Source organism: Serinus canaria, chromosome 3 (genome assembly GCF_022539315.1).
Source record: "Serinus canaria isolate serCan28SL12 chromosome 3, serCan2020, whole genome shotgun sequence".
Classification (NCBI taxonomy): Eukaryota; Metazoa; Chordata; class Aves; order Passeriformes; family Fringillidae; genus Serinus; species Serinus canaria.
Window position 1 is genome coordinate 7,312,240 of NC_066316.1, and position 25,101 is coordinate 7,337,340.

The 25,101-nt window shown below is 42.2% G+C and overlaps 2 protein-coding genes across 2 annotated transcripts; both read left to right on the top strand.

Annotated features, from left to right (window-relative positions):
- The first annotated feature begins 1,730 nt into the window (after positions 1 to 1,730).
- FBXO28 (F-box protein 28) lies at positions 1,731 to 15,926 on the top strand. Its single transcript, XM_030235975.2, has 5 exons — positions 1,731 to 1,983; positions 7,207 to 7,316; positions 8,369 to 8,507; positions 10,906 to 11,101; positions 12,916 to 15,926. Exons 1-5 carry the CDS (start codon positions 1,771 to 1,773, stop codon positions 13,308 to 13,310), a joined length of 1,053 nt encoding a protein of 350 aa, XP_030091835.1. The 5' UTR covers positions 1,731 to 1,770; the 3' UTR covers positions 13,311 to 15,926.
- A 3,005-nt stretch (positions 15,927 to 18,931) lies between these two features.
- On the top strand, positions 18,932 to 23,498 carry DEGS1 (delta 4-desaturase, sphingolipid 1). The gene is made up of 3 exons (XM_009093756.4): positions 18,932 to 19,102; positions 19,868 to 20,610; positions 22,756 to 23,498. Exons 1-3 carry the CDS (start codon positions 19,021 to 19,023, stop codon positions 22,900 to 22,902), a joined length of 972 nt encoding a protein of 323 aa, XP_009092004.1. The 5' UTR covers positions 18,932 to 19,020; the 3' UTR covers positions 22,903 to 23,498.
- The last annotated feature ends 1,603 nt before the right edge of the window (positions 23,499 to 25,101 follow it).

Genomic DNA, 25,101 nt, shown 5'->3' on the forward strand with positions numbered 1-25,101 from the left:
TGATGAGTTGAGGGAGCAAAACACTTCCAGATCCATACAAGGCACACAGTGTTCTGCTCCTAAAAAGGAAATATTAATTTCAGCACACATTTTTGGAGTGCCATTAGGATGACACACATAAAGCCTTACCCTTGCATTTGCCCTGGTCCCAAGTTAATTCTTTTCCAGATGCCTCTTTTTGGTTTTGGGTTTTTGTTTGTTTGTTTATTTTAAGAAAGAGGTTGCAGATGAGTTTCTGAGGAGAGGGGGGAGTGAAAGAAATGGGTTAGGATAAAACTTCAAAGAGAGGAAGCATGGCTGACAAAAAAATGTACAGAGGGGCTGCTGGCAGCTAATTCTTTTGTCCTGTAATATTTCAAGGAGCACTACCTTGCTGCAGGTACTGAAAGAAGTGGTCTCATTCTCCCTAAATATTTGATATCCTTTTCCCACACACTTTGCTACCATCACTCTTGGCACTTGTTTAGTGATTTTCCTCTGGCAAGTCGGTCTTCAGCAGCACCAGTTCCCCAGTCAAGCACAGACACCCAACTCTGCCTGATGAGAAACAAAGCAGCAGCAGCTGAAGGCACTGAGGAGACTGGCACCATACTTTTCAAAGGCTGTGCCAACTCCTCTCAGGCTAAAATGCTTATGAAATTGAGGAGTGCCTCTTCTCAGAAGCACCATGGAATGTTCTAGAAACAGCTCTTGGTCCCATCCCTCTGTTGTCCCAGCAATCTGATCCAGAAACCTCCTTAACACACAGGATAAAGGGGCAATAAAGGAGCAGAGTTTGCTTTATTCTGGGTGTTCTGCCTGCTCGATTATGGCTGGTTCCAGGCAGTGGTTTTTGGGCTGCAGAGGGTTTTGCCAGCTGGCTCTGATCCCAAAGGCCCTGCCTGCTGTGGCTCCCCCTGCCACCGGAGTAGAGGCAGCATGGACACCAACCACTGAAGGGCTGCTCGCCTATCCATAGGTAAAACTCAGCAGGCTGGATTACTTGGTACTGAGGATGTGGTTTTGTCTCGCTTAGGCTCTACAGAGGTATTTTCCACCGTGCAGCTGCCTCACTGTAATCCAAGCAGATTCTCCCGGTAGATCACTGTGCCTGTGCGGGCAGAGCACGGCCGGACTCCTGAGCAGCAGCACCCAGGCAGGTTTGGGAGGTCCTTCCCACGGCATTTCCTCAGAGGGGCATGGAGAGGGAGGCACTCATCCCTCCTCTCCGGCCTCCAGCCGTAGAACACGAAGGGATGCCGTACAGCCGCCTCGGGGGAAGTTCAGGTTGTGTATTAGAGAAATTCCTCACGGAGAGAGTAGGAACCCTGCACTGGAGTCACAGAATCACTAGGTTTGGAAGGGACCTTTGGAGATCACCAGTCCAACCGCCCGCCAAGGCAGAGTCACCTGCAGCAGGCGACACAGGAACGTGTCCAGGTGGGGTCTCCATGGGCTCCCTAGGCAGCTGTGCCAGTGCTCTACCACCCTCAGCTTAAAAAATTCTCCCTCGGGTTGGTGAACTTCTCGTGTTTTAGTCTACAGCCCTTGCTTCTCGTCCTGTCTCGGGCACCACCGACGACAGTCGGACACCGTGCCTCTGCCGCCCGCCCGCGAACGGCTCCCCGGGCAAGGCTAGCGACCCGTGCCCTCGGGCACCGCAGCAGCTCTGGGGGTTCCAATTCCCTCACTCCCTGCGGGAATGCCGGGGCGGGCCCGCCGTGACGGCTGCGGAAGAGGCGTCACAGAGAGGCGGTGCCGTCCCCCCGCGGAGGAAGGACGGGCTGCAAGATGGCGGCGCCGGAGGAGCGGCTCGTGTCGGAGGGCGAAGGCGGCGCCCCGGGCTCGGCGCGGCTCTCCCCGGCCCCGCTGCCGGAGGCCGCCGAGCCGCTGGCGCCCATGGAGCCGCCGCCTCAGAGCAACACGCTGATGGGGCTGCCCATCGTGGCTATCGAGAGCATCCTCAGCTTCCTGTCCTACGATGAGACGAGCCAGCTGCGCTTGGTAGGGGAGGCGGCGGGGCGCGGGCCCCGGGGCTGCGGCCGGGGCCGGGCTCAGCCCGCCTGGCCCGGGGCAGGGGCCGCGGTGGCGGCGGCCCCGGCGCCCCCCGCCGGGCTGCTGCGCTCGCTGGGGAAGGGGCTGGATGAGGTGGGGTGGGATGGGGCTTTATCCCTTCTCCGCTCTCCGTGTGCGCTTCCATACGCGCATTCCTAAAGCTCTTTATACCGGCTCTTACTTCTTTCATTCCTTTCACGCTCTGTGAGAAAGCACCGGGCTGCTGGCGGCTCGTTTCGCCCAGTGACTGGTTGGGGTGGGTAGTCTATTGTGTCTCATTTGTGTGTTTATTTTTGCTTATAGGGCTTAAGCCTACAAGTGTAGGAGGTGGTGAGCCTGCTGCTCCAAGAATCCTCCCCTATCTAGAAATGTGGGTCAAAAAAGAAGATGTAAAAAAAAAAAAAAAAAACAGCCAAAAAAACTGCTTGCTTCTTCCAGTCTTAGTGGATGTGTAATTAATAACATATAGTATCTGCACCTCTGAACTTCATAATGCCAAAAAACCCCAGAGCTGTCAGCGAGGGAATCAATGTATATCAATATTTAACTGTCTGCATAAGGAGCCTGATGTAAACCATGTCATATTACGATAAGCTGCTGTCTTACTGAATCTCTTACGAGGTTGTAAATGGAACAATAGTGAGGGAATTAATGCACAGCTTATGTAACTCTCAGTAAACCTGAATGCACTGTACCCTTCCTATTTTAAGAACTCGATTAATCTAAACTGGATAATATTACAAGTGTATTTCTGCAGGAAACTGGACTGCCTGTGTCCTGGAACAGCAACCTGAAGTGTTGCATCCTGACTGTAACTATAAACCAAAAGCTTTTCAAGCAGAAAATCTGTTCTCATTTATACTGCTCCAGCAGACCAGTTCCTAAATATTTCTAGAGTCTGCTGTCAGTCTGAAGACTTCAGCTTTTTCTGTGAGAGTAGGTAGTGGATCTGTAAAAAAGATGTGGTACTTGATAAATACCAACTTTGAAACACCTGTAGAACAATACTGGGTGTAAAATGAAGGAAACTATTCAGTTGGTCTTTCCCTACTTTGAGTTTTTGAGTCAGTGACAGCCAAGAAAATTAATCCCCATCAAATTCCTAACTGTTCCCTTAAGCACATCAGAAGGCATTATGAGCATTCTTCTGAGAAGAAAGTAGCCTTTTGTTAACCAGCAGTAACGTAAAGAATCAAAGCCTTTCTGGTTTGAGCCCATAAGCTTGATCAGCTGGGTCTTTCAGGTGGCTGTTCAGAGCTGAAGGTGTTCTTTTGGCAGTTCACTGAGAGGCAGACACTGAATGTTCTTCATAGCTCCAGGTGCTTTTGTCAGAGAATTAAGGTAGCCTTTAAAAACAGTAGTGCCCAGGCATAAATTCAGAATGAAATTTCATTACTTTGGGATTTTTCAAGGTGGTGAATAGCCTTTGGAAAGACTTGCTTGTTCCTGCTCTAAGAGCTGCCTTGCACAAACAGTAGATTTTTGTTTTCTGTGAGGACTGACTTGAGCTGCTTATCAAAGATGAATGAGTGTATCTTATAATAAGTAGTATTGTGCTAAAGATACATTGCAGGAGTGCATTAATTGAATGACAGATATGAAATTGCTCAGGTCTCATGCATATTGGAAACATGCCCAAAAGCAGCCTCATTACCCCTTAGAATGTGGGATTCCATGGGATAAAGCATCTTGAGGAAGGCAGGAAAGTCCAGGACATCAATCGACCTAGACAAAGTTTGATCATACATGTTTAGACAAAAATATGTAGATTCCTTAAACCAATAATTTTGATGTGTTTTCTGGATCCCAGCACAGAGGGAATGGATGTCTTAATGTGTTTTTTATTTTGGATCACGTTAGCTCAGTGATCCATAAAAAACCCCAAACTCTGGATTGAGCTGGGTTTGGATCTACAGTGTATACAAAACAGCAGACTGAGGAGTTGGCTGGGTGGGAGGACATAGAGCACCAGAATGTTTTCAGATTGAAATAGAGATAGGAATGTGCATTGTTTATGTAGAGCATAATGAGGAGCATAATCTCAGGCATAAGATCCAGAGGTCTTTTTCTGTCCCCAAAGGATGAGGTAAAGAATGTTTCCTGCTTGTGATGATTGCCATCAGGCAAGGCAAGGCTGTGGGCCCCTCATTGTGCAAAAAGCACTTGCTTTCCTGAGCATAATGCTTTCTGCTATTCCAGGGGTCACTGTGTGTGAAAGCAGAAATGAAGCACCTACAGGTTAAGCAGTGAAGTAGATCCAAGGAACAGAGACTAAACAATAGGTATTCAGAGAGCACTCATGTCTGAAATGAGGGAAATCTTGAGCCCTCAAACTTTTGTTCAGACAAAGTGAATGAGAGGAAAAGCAGCAGCATTTTGCTTTCAGCCCTTTTGAGTATTTACTTCATCTCCTTCCTCTGATGATCCCCATGAGAGAAACAGAAAACCCCAAGGATGCCAATGTCTGAAGCTGTAATGCTTTGTACAAGCCTACTGTGCATGCTGACAGGCAAGCTCACTATCTTCCAGCTTTTGAAGGCTCCTTTTACAGGGATATTTTTAGTGACTTGCAGAAGCTTTGAAATTTTTACCTCAGTGGGATAATAATGAAATTCTTAGATTCCAGTTTCTTTTTCAGTCACGTGTCTGAGCTTGGAAAGGCACTTCCATTCAGGCTATTACTACAACAAGCATGACTAAAATCACACAGTTCACAACCTCCTTCCATGAATACTCTGAGAAGGTTACCTTGGATTCTGACACACATCAGAATCACTGAGGTTCTGCAGCAAACTTGTGCTTATTTCCTGCACAGCACAAGTAAGGACTGATAGCCTTTGGACATGGCTTTAATAATCCCAGTTTCAGTCAGTCTGTACTTACAGGCATTTCTATTTTAAGGTTTCTTGATGAAGTTATAAACGTTTTGCCACTTTACCCTAAAAAAGGCATTTTTATGGAGCATGGTGTCAGTGTACTGTCTAGGAAAAATAACATGTATTGAATCTAAATACTCCAGGATATTTTATATTTGTTTTGGAGTTGGTTATCTGGTAATGAAGCTTGGAAGAAATAAAACATGTTTTTTAAGGAAGTTAGTAGATTGTGTCAGTTTGTTTACAAATGAAATGGAAATTTAGTTTATCGTTTATAGGATCATAGGAAGCTGCTTTCACATAAAAGTCAGCACATGAAGAAGCAACCTCTCCTTCTGCTTTTTACATGGATTTGGAACACCTTTCTAACGCTGAAAATTGAACACAGGGTCTGGTTGGACTTGACCTTTGAGGAAAGGCAGCCTGTGACTAAAATAAGAAAACATTCACCAAAATTGCAAATACAAGATAAGGAAATTCAGTTTATAATCTGTCAAATACATAATATCAAACTGACTTGGACTGCTATGGACACCTAAAAGTGTAATGAAGCTACTTTGCATGTGACTGTGCGGTCCAGAAGAGGTACATTGTTGCTATGAATCCAGGTGCTCTATGGTTCAGGTGGTGAACTAGCTGAGAATTACCAGATGATTGGTAACATAAGTTGCAAACAAACGCTTTCGATTTCTGGTGGTCCCGAAGTTTGGGATTTGGACTGATTATTGGCTAAATATGGGTTACGTCGAGAAATTGGAGCAAAGAATCCTTCCTGCTGTGTAGGGCAAGCAGAGGAGGAAGGTTCAAAACCCCAGTGCGGTCCGTGAGGTGGGCTGCAGCTCCCCGGGGGGGCCTCTCTGCCGGCAGATGTCACTGTGCGCGAGGTTAAAGCCCTCTCTGCCGCCTCCGAGCGCGGAGCCGAGCGTGCCTGGAGATGTTTTCCTCTGGTGCCCGGTGACTGCAGAGCTGACGCAGCCCTGTGCAGGTCCCGGTTCCTGCTTCAGGGATTCGGTGCCATTGGAGCTGCACGTAAACGATTTAAATCTGCTACGAACTCAGGGAAGAAAGAACGATTTTCTCCTTCCTGTAGGAAAGGCCAGCATTTTTCCTTATACACAGGAGATGATTTAACTGGATCACTGAGTGTGGGGCAGAGTGTGCTAGACTCTCCCTCTGCTGTTTGCCTGTCTGATCCTTCTTGGTTAAGCAGAAGGACGTAATACCAAGGAGCACAGACAGATCCACAGTCACTGCTTAATGGGCTGTCTGAAAGTGGTCAGTTCTCACAGAACTTGGGACACAAAGCAGAACTTCCTTCTTTTTATACAGAAGGCATTACACAAAGTAATTGCAGGTTTTTCTTGGAGAGGTGAGAATCTTTTTCCTCAAGGTATAAACTTACATAGACTTGGAAGTTATGAAATGATGAGTGTATGGAGGAAAGGAGTGTTTATTTAAAAAAAAGACAACGTATTTTTTGGCAAGTGGGGTCACAGTGAGAGCTGTGGACTTCAGTACCTAAAAAATCCCAACAAAATCAAAACTATTTCAGAGAACAGTTGGGTCACTAAATTCTTGTATCTTCAGAATTGAACAGCAATTCCTTTAAATTTGTATGAGTTGGCTTTGTCCTGTAACTGGTAACTTTGTGAAGGTTTAACTTTAGCAGTTTATTATATCTTCTGCAGCTCTTCATGTGCTCTTCATGTGTGTCCTTCTTCCTAACTCTGTGGGGCAAAAAACCCTGAGACTACTGGTGTCCAACAGCAAATAAAGGAATCCTTTAAACAGAGGAGAAAAGACTTTCTTATGCAAAAAGGAGAATCTTGTTCCATGTGCAATGTTTTCCATGTGTTTTTAAATTTAATTGTGGTTTACTTAAAAAACATAAGGCTTAAACACTGGAAGAAAACCACTGTGATTTCTTGTCTTTAAAGGTTTCTGTTTTTGAGACTGTGAAGACCGCTGAAAGCCAGATGTGGGCATTTGCAACTTCCATTAAAATCAAAGGAAATTGTATTTTTTTCTAATAGGTGGCATTCAGCCTGCTGTCTCTTGTTAGGCAAAATCAACAGATATATTTTGAACTGTGTGAAACATAGCTACTCCTTTTTGGAGTATTGTGATCTTTGGTGGAGATGGGAATGCCCTAGTCTCAGCTGCAGTTTTTGCTTGTTGTAATGGAGCAAAAAACAGTAAGAGAATCTTTTGCTACCTGGCAAGTAGGGATAAGATAGTAGTAAAAGTCAGTTGTGGCCTTAATTGAGCCTTAAGATTTCTTTTTACTTAAATACAGGTTTGTAAGCGAATGGACTTGGTTTGCCAGAGAATGTTAAATCAGGGATTTCTGAAAGTGGAAAGATACCACAACTTGTGTCAAAAGCAAGTTAAAGCTCAACTTCCAAGGTATGTACCCGTTAACACTGGAATTAAATTTAATTGTGTTAGCTTCATTTAAGCAGATTATTGAAAAGAAATTCCTTTCTGGCTAATTCTCTTATATATTTTGAAAATTTGAGTCACATTTGCCTTTATTTAATTTTTTTTTTCTAAAAGCACCTTGAACTTAAGATTTAATTACAGAATAGTGGTGTGAGAAGTGTGTCTGGTATTTCAAACAGAGAAGTCTGGGTTCTGTATTACTCAACTCTTCTGGCAAATCAAATGAGGACTCCTGGGAATGAATAAATGCCATTCCTTTTCAAGAAAAACTGCCTTCACTGATGATTTATCAAATATTCTGCTTTAAAACACAGGCAGGGTTTTTCACTGGCAAGGATTAAGTGGGAACAAGGAAGAGGGATTTGACATGTGAGCATTACTGGGAACTGGTTTCCCACTAAAGCAATGTCTTTCTTCCTCTTTCCACTGAATAAGAGCAGCTGCTGCTGTGTCCTATCAGATTTCCCAGCCAGAGTGAAGAAACTAAATGCTACTTAGCATAGAGATCCTTTATCAAAAGGGTTTCTGGCTCAAACCTAAATTTCATAGTAGTTCTTCACTATGTAAACTTCACTACTAATATATTACTTTTATTATTTCAATTGCAATGAAGTACTGACCATATGAGTGAGTGGGATAAATACATTCCCTCTGACTCAGTGTCTGCTGCTAGTCAGTATTGCAGCCTTGTTCTTAAACAGTCCTCAATTACATACAAAATTTTTGGAGCACATAAGATATACTAATTACTTAGAGAACAAATTTTGTCTAAGAAAATGTAGTATGCTGTTACTAGCTGGGTCTCAGTATCTATTATTTCTGTGAAGACTAATGTCAGTGGTTACAGGGTTTTAAGGGTGAAATTAACTTGACAAGTGTTACAGTTGGATTTTAACTTGAAATTAACTTGACAAGAGTTACAGTTGGATTTTAACTTGAAATTAACTTGACAAGTGTTACAGTTAGATTTTTTGACTCCTTGTTAAGTGAGTGTCACCTTGTGGTCTGTTTTCCAGACGGGAGTCAGAAAGGAGAAACCATTCATTAGCTCGCCATGCAGACATCCTCGCTGCTGTGGAAACGAGACTCTCTCTCCTAAATATGACTTTCATGAAGTATGTGGATTCCAATCTCTGTTGCTTCATACCTGGAAAGGTAAAATGCAGACTATATTATGTGAATATGTATCTGTGTTTAAAAAATAGGATTGTGTAACTTATCCTGGCACAGCTGGGGAAAATTGATATTTGTGTGTGTGTATATATAATATATATATATACTTGCGAATAAACCTGCAAGCCAATACTCTGTTTTACCAGGCAGCCTGAATTGAATAAACCAGGCTGTATTTAAATATTAATTATTTTAAATTAGATTTCTATTTGCCCTTAGATTCTCTCTTGATTCTGATGTTTGACTTGTGGTATACTCATCTTCTACAACCTTTTAGAAAAAAATATGTGATCAGGCCATCTGAAAATGTAGTAATTTAGATTACATGTAACACTAGGTACTCAGTCAGTCATGATTTTAGGCACCTTCTTAAGGGTTTGAGTACTTCAGGTTAATTGAATTAAGGTATTTAGTATGTCAAAACACTGTTCAATATTACAGTGAATGGTATATTTTTGTACAGTAGGTGGAATTAGTTTTAAATGTAAAGTGTGTTAAATGGGAACATTACTGAACAGTTCTGGTGTTTTAGAATAGCAGCCTAGCATTAAATATAAATTATGCAGGCAAGATGTACCTTGGAGATACCGATGTTTTATAAGCTGTGAAATCACCAGTGCACAGGGGAATTGACAAAATCCTGCTCAAAGGAAGACTGATACAGCTCAGGGATTAAATGAGATCAGTGAACATTATCCTAATGCTCTATTCATTGATCTTCCCATGGAAGGTTCAGATATGTTGATGTTACTTTTTTGTGGGCAGAGAACTGAATTGCAGTGAGATGAATGGAAGAGTTATCTCTTGGATTCTGGGGAAGCATGCAGGCATTCATGTATACAGTGGTAGGATAAACTGTGGGCATGGAATGTGTTCCTATCTTGAAGAAGTAACTATTTCTGCTTCTGTTGATGACTGGATTTTAATTCATTTTAAATTATATCCTTGTATGTCTTTACATTATGCTTTTATATAGCATGTATTTTTTAAAAAATTATATAATGAAATCAAATGAACTTAAGTCCCTGATACTTACATGGTAAATGGGATACTTAAAAAAAAAATGTTGCTTTACTGTTCTGAAGAGTAGAGGGAATGGCATTACTCATCCTTGCCCAGGGGTGTGCAGGAGTTGGGCAGGTGAGCTTGCTTTTCCTTGTGGGCACCAGCTTGGAAGCACCTTGGTTTTATTTTGATACAACTCCTAAAAAGTTGGTGGTGGCAGGTTTTTTTTAGTTATTTACTTAGTGTGTGAGTTTGCTAGCACTGCTGCACTCTCAGCACAGTTACCAGCTCACCCATTAATTAATATTTTGGTCAATCAGACTCAAGGCTTAGTGTTCACTTGTGTCTTGTGTTCACTTAGTGTATGTGGTTTCCCTCCCACCTGCTTTGCTTCCCTCAGGAAATTTCACCATAGAACTGCCAGGAAGTGAATTTGTGTTAGAGTATGCAAATCCTGGTTTGAAGTTCAGCATTCTGTGTGATAGCAGAGCACTGCTGCAAGGTTTTATGTTGAGGATGTTGTTGCTAACAGGATATAAAGTGGATGAAATTAGAGCAGTCATTTGTTGTTTGTTGCTTGATGAGAAACTTAGGTCTTGTCTAGCTTTTGGGACTTTTAGCTAAGCTTCCTTTATCAGAGCAGAAGGTGCAACTGTATTACAAGGTCCTTATTATGTGAGTTCTTCAAACATTCTTAATCCTGTGCAAAATACCTGTATAGCTTTGGCTTAGAGACCAGCACTCCTATCTTGACCTTGCTTCAGATTTTAATTCATAAATTAGTAAGACTCCCTTCATCTCTCTGTATCTCTTCTAACTAAAGGGCTTTGTTTTCCAAACCTGTCAAGAGAGTTTTGTTCTCTGTCAATAGTGAATTGATGTTTTGTAAATGAATATATTTTGGACTTAATCTGAATTTGCAATATTTTGTGTGTATGGAAGCGGACTCAAGTAAATATTTACAGCTCTTCAGGCTGATATAATGCTAATTCTTGCTACTCCAATTTCGTTTCATGACTGGCAGGGGTAGTGACTGCTCTGCTTTAGGGCTTCTTGCTTCAGGTTCTCCTGAAGGAAATGATCATGCTTTGCTGAGTATAGATTATGTAACTTGCAAGCCAACTATGGCTGTACTTCAAATTTCACCTAATGAGCATTATTTCATGACTTTGAAGAGAGCTGTTGTGATAGATTAAATGAATAGCTTCTCTGATACATCATGAGCAACACTTCAAAAAGCTGATCTGGAACTAAAACACACAGTGGTGTGCAACTGTTATGTGGTTAAAAACCCCTAAATATGCCAGAATTCCTAGAACAAACTGAAATAATCTTGCCTTTATCAGAAAATCCTAATTCTTCTTAAATGTTTTAGGTAATAGATGAAATTTATCGAGTGCTAAGATATGTAAACTCTACAAGAGCTCCTCAGAGAGCTCATGAAGTTCTTCAAGAACTAAGGGACATTTCCTCCATGGCTATGGAATATTTTGATGAGAAGATTGTTCCAATACTGAAAAGAAAGATGCCTGGGTCAGATGTATCGGGACGTCTAATAGGAACTGCCCCAGGTATTAATTCCAACGTATAGTTAAGTTTTATTTAGTTGTTCTTTAAAACATCACAGCACTGTATGTTTTCTAAGCTCCCTCCCTTAAATGGGAGCTTTATTACATAAATATTGATGATACTTGTTTCTTAAGAATGCTAACTGAAATTCATTTGCTTTGAAAGTTAAGGAGCCTTTGTGCTACTAAAAGAACAGTCACTTGAATGTATGTTAGAATTATGCATAGTGTGTATTCATTAAACAAATGCTTTTGTGCCACCAATGAATGAGACTTTATCGCTGCTTTTGGTTGAAATTTGGCACATGAGATGACAATTTGATGCCTTTTATTTTTAGGACAAGCTGCAAATGAATTTGCCTAAGCTGTAGTAGTACATAGAGGGCTGGAATGGGCTTTTCACACTTTACTGGGGGTACTAGTTTATGCACTAACAAGCAAAATAGTTACAGGTAATAGTGGAAAGGCAATTAAAATAACAGTCTATAAACAAGCCATTAAACTGGTCCTTCAAATACTCTGTCAGACTTTCCAGAGCTTTTGTGAACCAAACTCTAAGGTAGTTGCCTCTTGGCTGAAGTTATCCTAATGGTAAAAGGCAAAAGATTGGTAAAATTGTAGAATTTTCAGTATACAGGATATGTTCACATTTTAGGAACTGTGAAATGTAACTCTCTAGGATAACTGGGGGAAAAAAATACATTTAAAGTAAAAACAATAGGCCTAACTGCAGATGCTTTTGTTTCTTGTATGTCTAGTCCATCCTTTTAGCCCTAAGTGTGTATGCCGCCTTTAGTATATCCTGCTAGTTGTACTTCAATTTTTATAATTATATACCTTTTTTAAAATTATATATGGGTTTAATTTTTTTTTTAATTATGTATGTTAGTATATACTGAGCCTCTCAGCTGAGGAAGTATTGCCCAGACCCACAGTTGATATCAATTAACTTAAAGGCCAAGGCTTTGTGGTGCATAAAATGCCTCTCTCTTGTTCAGGGAAAGGCATAACCTCTCCAATAGCAACCCCTTAGTGTCCCATAGTGGTAGCTGTGCTGCCATTCTAATGGAAAAAAAGGAGGATGACTGTTCCAGACTCTTCTGTCTGTAGAGCACTTAAAGTTGCACCTTAATTGCACAGCATTGCTAGAAGAGTATAATGACAGAAAAAGTGATAGATACCTTTTATGGCAGAAAAAGTGAAAGAAATTATACAGTAGCTGTTAGTCTCCTTGATTTGCAGGAACTTTATTAGAATCAACAGTTCCAAGCTCAGATTCCAGTATGGTTTTAGTGCTTAGGAGGAGTGATTCTAAAGAAGCATGGAAAATAAATTCCTTTCTTCTAAAATGTAAGTTATACTGAAATACCTTGTTAAGTTCCAAACTACAATTTTTTAGAGCTTTAGCTGCAGCTAAGACAGCATAATTTTGCTGGTCTAATGAAAGATATTAATTCAGTCTTAGCTATTCCATATTAAGTAATTTTTTTTGTAAGAATTTGTCTTAACATCTGTGACACTAAGTCTAGATGACAACACAGTAGTTGTACACAGTTTTTGATGCAGCAAAAGGAGGGGGGCTTATATACAGGAAATGAATTATGAACTTTTTTCCTGACTACTGAAAAGCTGTAAGTATTTTAAATTAAACTGGTCGTGCTCTGAGATTACCATGTGTTCTTGTTAGACACTTAAGTGACTGTAAATCTATAACTTGCAGTGGGGATTCAGATTGATGTGTGGGGAGTAGGGATAAGCACAGTACGAACACTGGGACACCATTTGTACCTGTAAGTTAATCACAGCTCTCTCTGAAGTTCCAGGGCCTTCTGCAGCACTGACAACAATGCAGCTGTTCTCCAAGCAGAGCCCTTCCAGGCAGGAAGTCACCAAGCTGCAGCAGCAGGTGAAAGCCAACGGCACGGGCCTGACGGCGCTGAAGCGGGAGATCTCGGAGCTGCGCGTCAAGGTGCAGGAGCAGCAGAAGCAGCTCCAGGATCAAGACCAGAAACTGCTTGAGCAGACCCAAATCATTGGGGAACAGAACGCCCGCTTGGCCGAGCTGGAGCGCAAGCTGCGGGAGGTGATGGAGAGCACAGTAGGGAATTCTTCGGGTTCCGGCTCCAATGAACAATCTCCCAGGAAAAGGAGGAAGGCGGTGGATTCCACAGACTGTCCTAGGAAATCTAAACGCCTTCGGAACAGAAAATAACTGGGGAGGAAATGGCGCCTTCAGGAGGATACACTGCTCTAGTAGCCCAAGCAGGCCTGTTTGTTTGGATACTGTGACCAGCTTCATGGTGTCACTTAGGCTGCTGGCTCTTCAAAACACCACTTAGACTTGAACAGTGATTTTCTTTCATTGACTTTTCCCCTGCTTTCTATATGGGTGGGCCTAATGCACAGAATCTTTAAGATTTGCAATAGCTACGTACTAACCAGACCTGCTCTGTTATGTTTTGAAGGGTTAACCTTTTTTTCCGTGCAGATGTGTTTTAAAGTAAACTTATTTGTGTTTATGCATATGTTCACATGAAATCTTAAATAAATTGTCTTAACTGACTTAATGGTTAAGAGTAAAAACAGATGTCCTGTTCACTTGAAGGGAAGATCCGCTTTTAAAACCTTGTTTTTGAGAACTTGACCTTTTTTGTTACAAGTGACCTTGTCTGGAATGTCTGAAAAGTAGTTAATACTTTTTGGGGTTTCTGTAACGAGTAAAACTGACTTCTTAAGCTACAGTATTGGCTATATATTTTTGTAAACTTCCACGGAAGGGCCTTCTATCCAGTTTTCACATGCACACACCCTGGTTCTAGGTCTTGGGAGCCATATTCTACATTTGCATGGATAGATGCATGTACAGCTTAGTCAGCCTGCCAAAAGCACTTGCCTGAAACTGTTCCAAACTCTGGGAGAGAGCACAGAGACCTGTCAAGCAATTCCTTTGTTCCTCAGCCATAAGTCAGTCTCTGCTTTCAGCACAGTGGCTTCCTCGCAGCGAGGCGGGCTGGGGAGCCCGGGCTGTGTGGCTGCTCTCGCCCTGCCTGGAGGGCAGGGATCTATTTTAGCCAAAGCTGGAGAGTGGAGAGGCTGCCTGTGCATCACTTGGGTCATGGGCCAACACCGAACACCTACCAGCTGTCCCTGGAGTCACCAAGCTCTGGGGACATCATTGGAGTGAAATGCTGTATTATGGTAAAACTTAAACTATTTTGTGTGTCTGTGTTGGGGTTGGGGTGGAAATTTCTCTGTAACACTGATGACAATATTCTAAGCTTTCCTTATCCTAAAAGGTAAATCACTTCAGACAGAGCTTTAATTTCTTTTGCACTTCTGTTTTGAGCTTGTAACTGGAAAAGCATGTCTTGCACTGTTCAGTCTCTCTGGTCACTTTAACCACCTCAGAGTTGTGTACAGTGATTCTTCCCCCCCCTGCCATCTGTATATTTTTGGAATCTTATACAAATACCATTGTCCTTGGTTTTGTTTTAATGTACTAAACTATGTAGCTTTATAATTTGACTTATGTTTTCTTTTTTTAACCAGCTGCTGCTTTGTCTTTAGGTGGTTCTGAATTCAACTTGGTATGGCACTGAAAATGCAAATGCTGCATTTTGTAGCTGTTCACAATCTTGAAATTACTGCTGTGGGTTAAAGTGCAAGTTCATTTTGTATGGCTGTCAGCATAACCTAGTGGCTGTGTTTAAAGCACCAAACAAATCAGAAGTTGTCTGGTCAGATGTTATATAATTGTGGCAAACTGACATTTTTCCTGAAACTTCAGCTACAGTTTTTACTTCTAAAACATAGTAGCTTGTACCAGAAGTAACATTACAAATGCCTAATATTTGACAGACATTTAGCTTTCAGATAAACTTCTTGAGTAGTTTGAGTCCTTTCCAAAAAAAAAAGGCATTTTTCTCAATAATCAAGGAAATTATAAAAGGCTGTCTGAGAGCAGACTTAAACTGTTGAAGGAGCATTTGCTTTTACTGGTTTATACAGCTCAGAATGTTTTCTACAGGTAACTCTGTCTTGGAGATAGATACCTGCTATTCAGCTTAAAAATATTGGCATATACCTTAACTTCTAAAAAGCAATTTTGAGTCAAAGGGTCAGCATGATAGCTAGAATTACTGTGTGATACAAATTAATTGAATGGTTATTTGTGATAAAAAAATTCCTGTAATGGACTAATTACCAGCTTGTGGTTAAATGCTTCCAAACAAGTATAAACTTGGTAATTTCATTTACTGAAAGGGTGTATTCATACATTTTGAATATTTTTCACTTCAGTTTCTTTATTAATTTCTAGAATATGCAGACAATTTCCCCCTCCCCACCATCCCAGTGTACAAATTGTTTCAGGTTACTCCAGAGTAGCATTTCTGGATGTGTTGGGGAATCTCTTGCTGTTCCTAAACTGAGCTGGACAACAACAGCCAATTGTTATGGGAAGTGTTCTCTGGGAACTGTGCCAGCTTGGACCCTTCAGCTCAAGGAAGTATCATGTGCTCCAGGATTGCAGGTGCATCCTGCTCCTCCGTGTGCTGCCAGTGAAATGGAACGAGGCCCATGAAACTTTAAGGGGTAGAGGGGATGGTTACAAGAAATTCCACAATGAACGTACACCAGTGTTTTGTATTTTACATCCCAGAGAGGGAAACATCAGATGGCTCTTGGCTGGAATGTACACCAGAAAAATATACACATGGAAAAAAACAGAATGAAGTAATTGTTTGGACAAAATAGCTGGAACATTGATTTCTGACACCATATTGTCCCTTGTTAAATAAAAAGGATAAATTTTGCAATATTTGAACAAGCTGATGAATCACCTGAAGTAAAACTATCTCTTTTCACTCTCAATGCCTGTGCATGTTTATGTGAGTTGGTGTATCAGCCTCGAAGTAGTGTTGGTAGTGATTAGTGATTGTATCATCTGTTCACAGGAGAGTCTTAACACAGTGAGACTGAGATGTAGTTTGCAAAATTACATGAAAAATTGATTTATTTGCATCCACTTTTCAGTTTTAGTACTTGTGTCAAGGGCTACAACTGAAAGAAAAGTCAGAGCTGTCAGGGAAAGCAATTTGAAGTGTCTTATGTCTGGTTTCTTAAAATAACTTAAAACTACTGAGGCCAGCTTTACTGCTTTTCTAAAAATAGCACTTACTTAGAAACTGCTTTTTGTTTCATAGCAAGGTTGGGGATTTTTTAAATGAATTTGTAAACCTAGTGAACATGGTAAAAATAAGATCAAAAGATACCATAGTGGTACTTTTTTGAAGGAAAAGCTGTTTGTGACAAGGTCTTGCTTCCCAGACTGAGCAGCTTCTGTGTAGCTGCAGTATGTAAGGATCCTCCCGACCTGGGCTAATGGATGTAACAGGTGGAAGTGCTGAAGGAAGAAAGAGTACCTGCAAATTTCACAGATTAAAGAACAGATGGAAACAAATGGAACTTGGTCAGTTCCTGGTACTCAGCATTGCATGTTAATATTCATTAATGCTACAAAGGATGCCTGTGTTTAACTTCTTAATGCAAAAGGTAAGACAGAATTGAACAGAAACTTGGTTACTCTTACTCAGATCTTCTAACAGTGAATTGTGGGGAGCACTAGGGCTGCCAAAGGAATTTTCAGCATCAAGAGCCTCATGAAAATAGGATGATGTAGGATAGAGTAGAATGTGTCTCAGCACAGGAGAGGATTATCTGATTCCTTGGTGTTCCTGATGCTTTTAAGAGGGTAATTAGCAAATTTCAGTGATTGCTACTTCATGAACTACTAAATTCAGTTTGGACTATTTTACAGTGACATGTCTGCTAGTTGTGAACTATTTGTTCAATTCAAGTTGCACTTCTGTGCTACTTTGCACTGTACCTGGGCCAGCTTGCCTGTCTGTGTGCTCTCCACTCCTGCAGTTCTCCTGCCTGGATCTCACCTTCCCTGTTCCAAGGATGCAATCCTGGCTTTGGTTCACATGTAAGTGAACATGCCAGGATTTTTGTTCAAGCTTTGTGCCAGCTGAAGACACAGTAGGTACTGGATCTCACGGTCTGTGGAATGGAAAACATCAAATACAAAAACTCTTGGCTTGCTGAAGACCTAATAAATCTGGATATGTTACCCAAACTGATCAAATGCAGTGAATAAATATGGAAGACACTTTGCTCTCCAGTACACTTGGGCAATTAAATTGTCCAAAGCTTTAATATTTTTTTTTAGTTGTTTAAACCTTGTTTAACGCTCTGGAATGTTTCGTTTATAAACCTGGGATCTTCTGTTTAATTGCCCTACTGAAATTGGTGGCCATTTACAAACCTGTGGTGCTGTAAACCTGCCTCTGTGTACTGAATTCCTGATGTGCTGTCACTCCTCCAATGCTCTTGTCACCTGGATCCTTCCTATGGATGAGGAGGTCCTTAGCACAATGATTAGCAGGGCTAATATTTGAACTCCAACCAGAAGGGAACGCTGTCAGAAACGTTACATGTGGTGTTTGGAGTGCAGCTGAGTGAAACTCTTGTGACCCCGGCAATTCTGCAGTCAGCTGCTGCGCTGGCAACCCCAGAGCTTCCTGGTTTATTGTGAAATGGTCACTGACCAAAAAGTAAACCTGGCAAGGGCACAGAGCCTCGATGAAATCTAGACATCTGCTTTGCCTCTTATGCTGCACCAGTCTGCACAGTTCAGATTCTGTGACTGAGGAGGGAAAGGCTGAGCAAAACCTTTCCCGTGTCTCACCTCCTTGCTGCATTTTCCACTTCTAAATCCCACCCTAATGTGCTCTAATTAAAATGCAGGCAAACCAAACTATTCAGAAAAGTGCTATGTTTTATAGATAAAAAAGTAGTGCTTTGCCCACTGCTTCACAGAATTGCTGACATTTCCAAGTAGGGATTGAATTTTCCCTCCAATAGCCCTGTTGCATGTGGGTCTTCCAGGAGCTTGTGGGCATGACCCTTTTGTACTCGTTATTACTAATAAATCTTAAGTGATGAATCATAACCTTGAGATACTAATACTACCTGAAGAGATAAGGCATAATTTACTTTGTGATAATAGCCTCCATTGTTTTTATCACTACTGCTGATTTAGATTAGTTTGAGTGGATTTTTGATCTACTGATGTAGATTATTATGAGCGGACAACTAAAATTCCAAGCAATCAGTATCTCAGCTTCTACACAGGCTAATCTTTCTCAGTGAACTGCCCACAGTCAGTGTTTTACGACAAATACATGCAGTGACAGATTAAATGGAGGTAAGTTCTTACAGAGGAGTTTGTCAAATAAGTTCTTCAAATATCTTACCACAAAAAGGGAAGGAAACGGGGACTTTGCTACAGGCGTTTGGAGTTGCAGTTCAGTACCTTTAGGCAGAGGTCTGGGAGCACGGGGTCAGACCAGGACAGCAGCTCAAGGGAACGCGGGTTTAGGACGGCGGATCGCTGCTCCCTCCCCGCTCTGAGGGCTCCTTCTGTCCTGTCTGAGGGCTCCTGTCCTCTCTGAGGGCTGCTCCTTTCCGCCCTGAGGGCAGCTTCTGTCCGCCTTTAGGGCTGCTCTTGTCCCGCTCTGAAGGCTGTTTTCCTCCGCTTTTAGGGCTCCTCCTGTCCGCCTTTAGGGCTGCTCTTGTCCCGCTCTGAAGGCTGTTTTCCTCCGCTTTTAGGGCTCCTCCTGTCCACCCTCAGGGCTGCTCTTTCCTCGCTCCCCGAGCCCCTCAGGGTCCGCCCCGCCCCGCCGGCAGGGGGCGCCGCTGAGGCGGGAGCGCGCCCAGCAGCCGGCGGCAGCCAATGGGCGGCGAGGGCGGGGCGCGGGGGGCGTGGCCCCAGCCCGCCTCCGCCGCGCTATAAAGTGCGGTAGCGGGGGCGCGGTGCAGCGGGCGGCCAGCTGGTAAGGGGGTTTCGCGCTGCCGCCATGGGGAACACCGTGGCTAGAGAAGATTTCGAGTGGGTCTATACGGACCAGCCGCACGCCGACCGCCGCAAGGAGATCCTGGGTGAGGAGCCGCCGGCTGCGTGGCGGCGCGGGGGGGGACGCACACGGGCACCCCACAAGATGGCCGCCCTTGTCGGGGGGCGCCGCGGGCCCCCGGAGCCTCCCGGCGGGGCGGCTGGAGCCGGGCCGGGCCCTCGTACGTGGAGGCGGGAGCCGCCGCCTTGGCGGCGCTGGCGGGGGAGGGGAAGGGAAGGAGCGGGGAAAGGAGCGGGGGGGCGGCCGCCTGCGGGGGCCGAGCCCGAGGCGCGGAGCGGCGGCGGCCCGGGCTGCCATCCCGAGCGGCGGAATGGGAGCGCGGGTTCCCCGGCGGCCCCGGGCCGCTCCCCGCCCGCGCCCTGCCAGCGGGACGGGCGGTACGGCGGTGTCGGGGCCGCTGTGCGCAGAGGTCACCGCGGCACCCGAGTCGCGGCCGGAGCTGGCGGATAGCGGCGTCGAGTGCGGCGCTGAAATCGGGGCTGAGCCTTCGTAAGCCCTTCTGAATTACTGGTGGGTTGTCGGCTCAGAGCCATTTCCTTCCTGAGGAGGCTGGATGTGGTACTGGTGCTTGCCATGTACGTGTCTAGTTGCTGAGCAACGTAAAAGTGCTAAAATTACTTGATTGCAAATGATTCATTATAGCAGTAAGTATCACAAGTGGAAAGGTCACGCGTTTTCATTATCTGTGCAGACAGTTCCTAATTGGGACAAAGGGAGGAAAAATTGTAATCTAATTGGGATAGTTGGCTATGAGGAGAGCTTTGAAATAACTTATTTTTTTCCCATCTAGCTAAACATCCAGAGATAAAAGCATTGATGAAGCCAGACTACAATCTGATCTGGGTGGTTGTGCTGATGGTTCTGGCGCAGCTGACTGCATTCTACCTGGTTAAAGACTTGGATTGGAAATGGGTGGTCTTCTGGGCTTACGTTTTTGGAAGCTGCATTAGTCACTCCATGACTCTGGCTATTCACGAGATCTCTCACAACAGTGCCTTTGGCAACTGCAAAGCCATGTGGAATCGTTGGTTTGGAATATTTGCCAACCTCCCTCTTGGTCTCCCCTACTCCATCTCCTTCAAGAGATACCACATGGATCACCATCGATACCTCGGCGGTGACGGCATCGATGTGGACATTCCTACCAACTTCGAGGGCTGGTTTTTCTGCACCCGCTTTAGGAAGTTCATATGGATTGTTCTTCAGCCTTTTTTCTATGCCATTAGACCTCTCTGCATTAATCCTAAACCCATTAGTCGACTTGAAATAATCAATTTATTGGCTCAGCTCGCCTTTGATGTGGCAATATATTATTTATGGGGAGTCAAATCCATTTTTTACATGCTTGCTGGTTCAGTACTTGGTCTTGGCTTGCACCCAATTTCGGGACACTTTATAGCTGAACACTACATGTTTTTAAAAGGACATGAGACCTATTCCTACTATGGGCCACTTAATTTGCTCACTTTTAATGTTGGCTATCACAATGAACATCATGACTTCCCCAATATTCCTGGCAAGAGCCTTCCACTGGTAAGTTGACTTCTAAGGTTATTACTTTTTCTTAAATTAAGACCTAGTTTAACATGAAAATAAGGTAGAACACTAACAAGAATGCAAGTTGGGAGATAAAAAAACAAAAGCTCACAATATACATTGAGTGATAAAGGAGGTAATTATTTAGCATTTTAGTGATAGCCTGAACAAGCTTCCAGTTTACTACTGCTCAGTCCTCTTCCATAAAAGAAGGGGGGGGGAAACACAAATCTTATGCTTTGCACTAACTTTAGCTTTCTATAATTACAGCCTGCCTTCTGAATTCTTGTTTTTAAGTATGCAAGAAACTAGTTAAGAGGTTGTAGTTAACTCTGGAGATTTGTTATCTCTGTCATTGAAATGTTAAGGACATATTGTAATCTGTGCTTGTCCTTCAGTCTCTTCTACCAGGGACATCCTCTGGGGGAGGAAGAGAGAGGGTTTGAGGTACTGTTAATGTTTGTTGTACTGTTGACAAACGTTTAATAACTTCTCTAGACTGCAGCACTTCAGTTTCCTCTGGCAAGAGCCTTTGAACCCTAAATAAGTATCAGCTGTGTGTTGGCAGTGTAGGACAGGCAGAATTAGGAGTCTGAAGCCAGGACTTAGACCTGTCATGCCTGCATGAGTAGCAGAGGTGAAGTTTCTTCTACTTCAACCTTTGCTTCTTATAGGCAGGAGCTTCTTTCTCACTGTATCTATGTTTCCCAGTTGAAGAATGGGAACACAGGTTTCAGGGTTACACCTGAATCTTCAGTTTTTCATCAGATACTGAATCTGCAATTTGACAGCAGCTGTGGTGTTTGTCTTAGAGCTTTGTGATTGCATTTGGCAATAGGGAGACCTTGTAAGATCATCCCTCTGGTGAAGTCCAGACTTGACTGGTATTTCTGTTGTCAGTGGTGGAACTGCAGCTGAAATAACTACACTAGCACTTACAGCAGGGCAGGTAGATCATGCGGTTTGTTTGCTGAGGCTTTGTGTAGTGGTTTGTAAATTTTTTTTTAAGCTAGATGATTACTTTATTAATAGATTTTAATCTAAATGCAGTGAAAGTTGCTTTAACTCATCTTTGATACTTGGGTCTGTGCTGTGAACCAGCATTTCATTTCTTGGATAGGTACTTTAGCTGTAAGTAGGCTATGAATTTTTCCAGGTATGTAATTCTAGGGGTAGACACCCAGTTCTGCTGCAGGACTTATAATCCACAGCTCTGATAAGAAAACAAAGCCTTCTTTTGGAATAGTGCAGTTGATTGGATTGGATTGGACTGCTGTGGTGTGTGCTAAAGATCCCTAAGTACTGAACACTTGATTCCTCAGCACTGCTGAGGTGAGAGTTATTACTGTTGAATAAAAGTACATTGCCTAGGTGCACTGTTTTATAGGTGTGAGGGGTCAAACAAGCTTTGCCTTCAAACCAGCCATGTAAATACCTCGGGTTTGTTTGTTGCTTGTACAGATTGATGTGGAATTTTGTGAAAAATCCTTTTTGTTCTGTTCATGTTTTTAAGGCTTTAAGTGGCTGGCCCTAAATAGCAATATGGGCACCTAACTGAACCTGCTGCTCTCAATTTGAACAGTGGTCTAGTTAACATGTGGAACTGAGAACAGAGTCTTTGGAAGCAGTTTAAATTCATGCTTTGAAGTCTGTCTTCAGAAACAAAATATTCTTCAGAAATAAAATGCCTTTTTTCTTCTGAGTACTGAGATTTGAAACTATATATAAAAATAGCTGTGTTAAACAGCTCTTCCTAGAATATGAAACATCCTTTTTACTGTTAGTTGTATATCTGTGAGTCAGCACTGAACTGAGTCACACACTTTCAATAGCAACCAAACCATTTGCTTTGAAAAGCTCCATCACCCTGTAGGTAGCAGAGTGCAGGGACTTTGGAAAGTTAGCAGAGTTTGTTCTGGCAGCTCCAAAACCTTCACAGTAGATTTACTTAATAACTAGGGAATTGCTTTTTCCTTCAAGGAATGTTTGCAGTGTGGCATGAGTGACCTTTCCTGGAGGATCTAACTTCTGGAATGAAACTTCCTGTGCTGTTACACATTACCAGGTTACACACTGAGGGCTATAAGTTGTCATAACCGATGTTAACATAACCAGTAAATAAACCTCGTATCTCTCCTTCAGGTGAAGAAAATAGCAGCTGAATACTATGACAACCTGCCCCAGTATAACTCTTGGATAAAAGTACTGTATGACTTCGTGATGGATGACACAATCAGCCCATATTCACGCATGAAAAGGCAATTAAAGGGTGAAGTGAAGCAAGATTAAACTTCTGGCAACCAAAAAACTTGGAAATGTCTGCTTGCTTTAAAGTGGCTGGTATAAAGGTTTCCTGCTAAAGCTGTTCACCTGTGTCTTGAATTAAGATGTACAGCAACATAGCAATGCATCTTTAAGGATTTTGTAGCAGACTCCAACCAGCTATAACATTCCTCACAGTCCTCAGATTTGTTGGTTTAATGTCTGTTTGCCTAAGGATCAGTGTTATATGCATAATGCAAAATCACTTTGTTACAGAATTTACTTTGGTAGGTGTTAAATCTATATAAAATATCTGTCTGACTCATAACAGTTTAAAAGTTCTCAATGTATTATACTGCCCTCAACATGCTATTTAGATGACTAGTTTTAAAATGCTGTACTTACCTGTTAATTCTAAACTAACATGATTTGTTAACTTAAACATTCTGTTGAAAATGTTTCCAGACTGATGGTTGGAAGAACTAAATTTGCACAGAAATGTTCAGAATGTTCAGTCTGCTTTTGTTTAAATATGTCATTTGAAGCAATGCTTTAAAGTTCCAACTTTTCTAACGAGAGTTCCTTAAAGGAGCAATCTATCAGAATGAAAGTGGTATCTTTGAGATGGCTTCTGTGACTTCTTTATTAAAAAAAAAAAAGGTGGGGAATTGTCAACTCCAAGGGTCCCACCTACTGCCTGAGCTGCTTCTGTTGGCATGTAGAGTGAGCAGGTGGCGTTTAGGTAACTTAATATACCTGATGTGGGATTTCATGTTGGAAAAATCTTATAGAGTTTGGGGGTTTTCTGATATTTGAAGAAAAATTATTACCCTGTTACTGTGGCTTCAAATATAAATATTTACACTCACTGGAAAATTTGGCTTTTATACACTATTTTGGCAAACAAGTCTAGTTACAACCACTGACAATACTGCCTGTTAGCACATTAGTCATTTGTGTACACAGAAAAGTTGTTAAATAATCTTGTTTGGTTTTTTCCCCCCTAAACCTACAATACCCTCCATAAATACTTATCTTTCTTATATATTAAAATGTGGTGAGAAGTGGTGTTATCAAACTTCCTGCCTAGGAAATTTTTCATTTGGAACAGATAGACATGCTGGGCAGTGAAGAATACCTCAGCACAGTAGATTTGCCTTCTTGGCTTTAAGCAGTCAAACCTGGCTACAAATCACCCTTAAATCTCAAATGGTGGCTCTGTGCTATGTCCTTCATGAAATCTGAAAGATGGAATTTGAGGAAGGTGGAAGTTGTAGCTGCTGTAACTCAATTTTAGATGCCTTCAACTCCTGTATTTCGGGGTGGTTTTTTGGGTGTTTGTTTGTTTTGAAAAGGTGAGTGCCTGAAAAGATTTTACTGGTATATCTTAACTTGGTCTGGACTGTGGTGCTGCTTTAATGTGTGTTTTGTTTAAGTGTGGGCCCTTATCTGTGGCTAAACAATAGAAGTGCTATGAAAGTCTGCCAGCCACCTACAGGGTGACTTCATTATGCTCACAACCTGTGAGGTAGCCAGTGTGTTGCTCAGGGTGGAGTGTAATGTCAAAATAGACTTTGTCCAGTATTTTTACATGTAATTAAAAAGAAAAGCTTAAAGTAATACTGGGTGAATTTTTGATTCAAAACTTAAGCTTTAGAGAAATTTTGTATTTCTAAAGCAGATTTGAGACCCTTCTATGGAATGGTGATACAGATGACCTGTGAAGAATAATTGCCTTTCCTGCCTATGCAGAGGAAAACTGACTTGGGTTGAAATACTTGTAAAGGCTTAAGAAGTTGCAAACCAGTTTCTTTTTAAACCATTTAATATCACTCTTTGTTTGTAAAATTATCTTTGGTGTTGATGATTTATTCATAGCTGGATGACGGATGGAAAGTGTCTACAAAGTTTTATGGCTAAGAGCTGAAGTTAAGAAATTCAGTTATCTTACATGAATATTTAACATAAGCAGAGTTCAGAGTAAAAGTTTTATAGTTAGTTGTCTTAGTTACCTACTTAATGGAATTCCTGCTTTTAAGCAGGGCTGAAGTTGCCATCTTTCTTGTTTAAAATTGCAATTGTTGTTTTAAGGTGTTCTGACAATGATTTTCTGTTCCAACTCAAATTATAAATACATTATTTTCCCTTCAGGAGGTACTGAATGGTGCAAAATTCTGAGGGAGATCCTGTGCTTGCCATAATCTTTCTGAAACCTCTGCTGCTGGC

What these genes read in the sequence shown, in the direction of transcription:
- DEGS1 (XM_009093756.4), top strand. Translation starts at nt 19,021, where the DNA reads ATGGGGAACACCGTGGCTAGAGAAGATTTCGAGTGGGTCTATACGGAC. An exon ending in CCGCCGCAAGGAGATCCTGG is followed by an intron (nt 19,103 to 19,867) that starts GTGAGGAGCCGC and finishes TTTCCCATCTAG; the next exon opens with CTAAACATCCAGAGATAAAA. An exon ending in CTGGCAAGAGCCTTCCACTG is followed by an intron (nt 20,611 to 22,755) that starts GTAAGTTGACTT and finishes TCTCTCCTTCAG; the next exon opens with GTGAAGAAAATAGCAGCTGA.
- FBXO28 (XM_030235975.2), top strand. Translation starts at nt 1,771, where the DNA reads ATGGCGGCGCCGGAGGAGCGGCTCGTGTCGGAGGGCGAAGGCGGCGCC. An exon ending in AGACGAGCCAGCTGCGCTTG is followed by an intron (nt 1,984 to 7,206) that starts GTAGGGGAGGCG and finishes ACTTAAATACAG; the next exon opens with GTTTGTAAGCGAATGGACTT. An exon ending in GTTAAAGCTCAACTTCCAAG is followed by an intron (nt 7,317 to 8,368) that starts GTATGTACCCGT and finishes TCTGTTTTCCAG; the next exon opens with ACGGGAGTCAGAAAGGAGAA.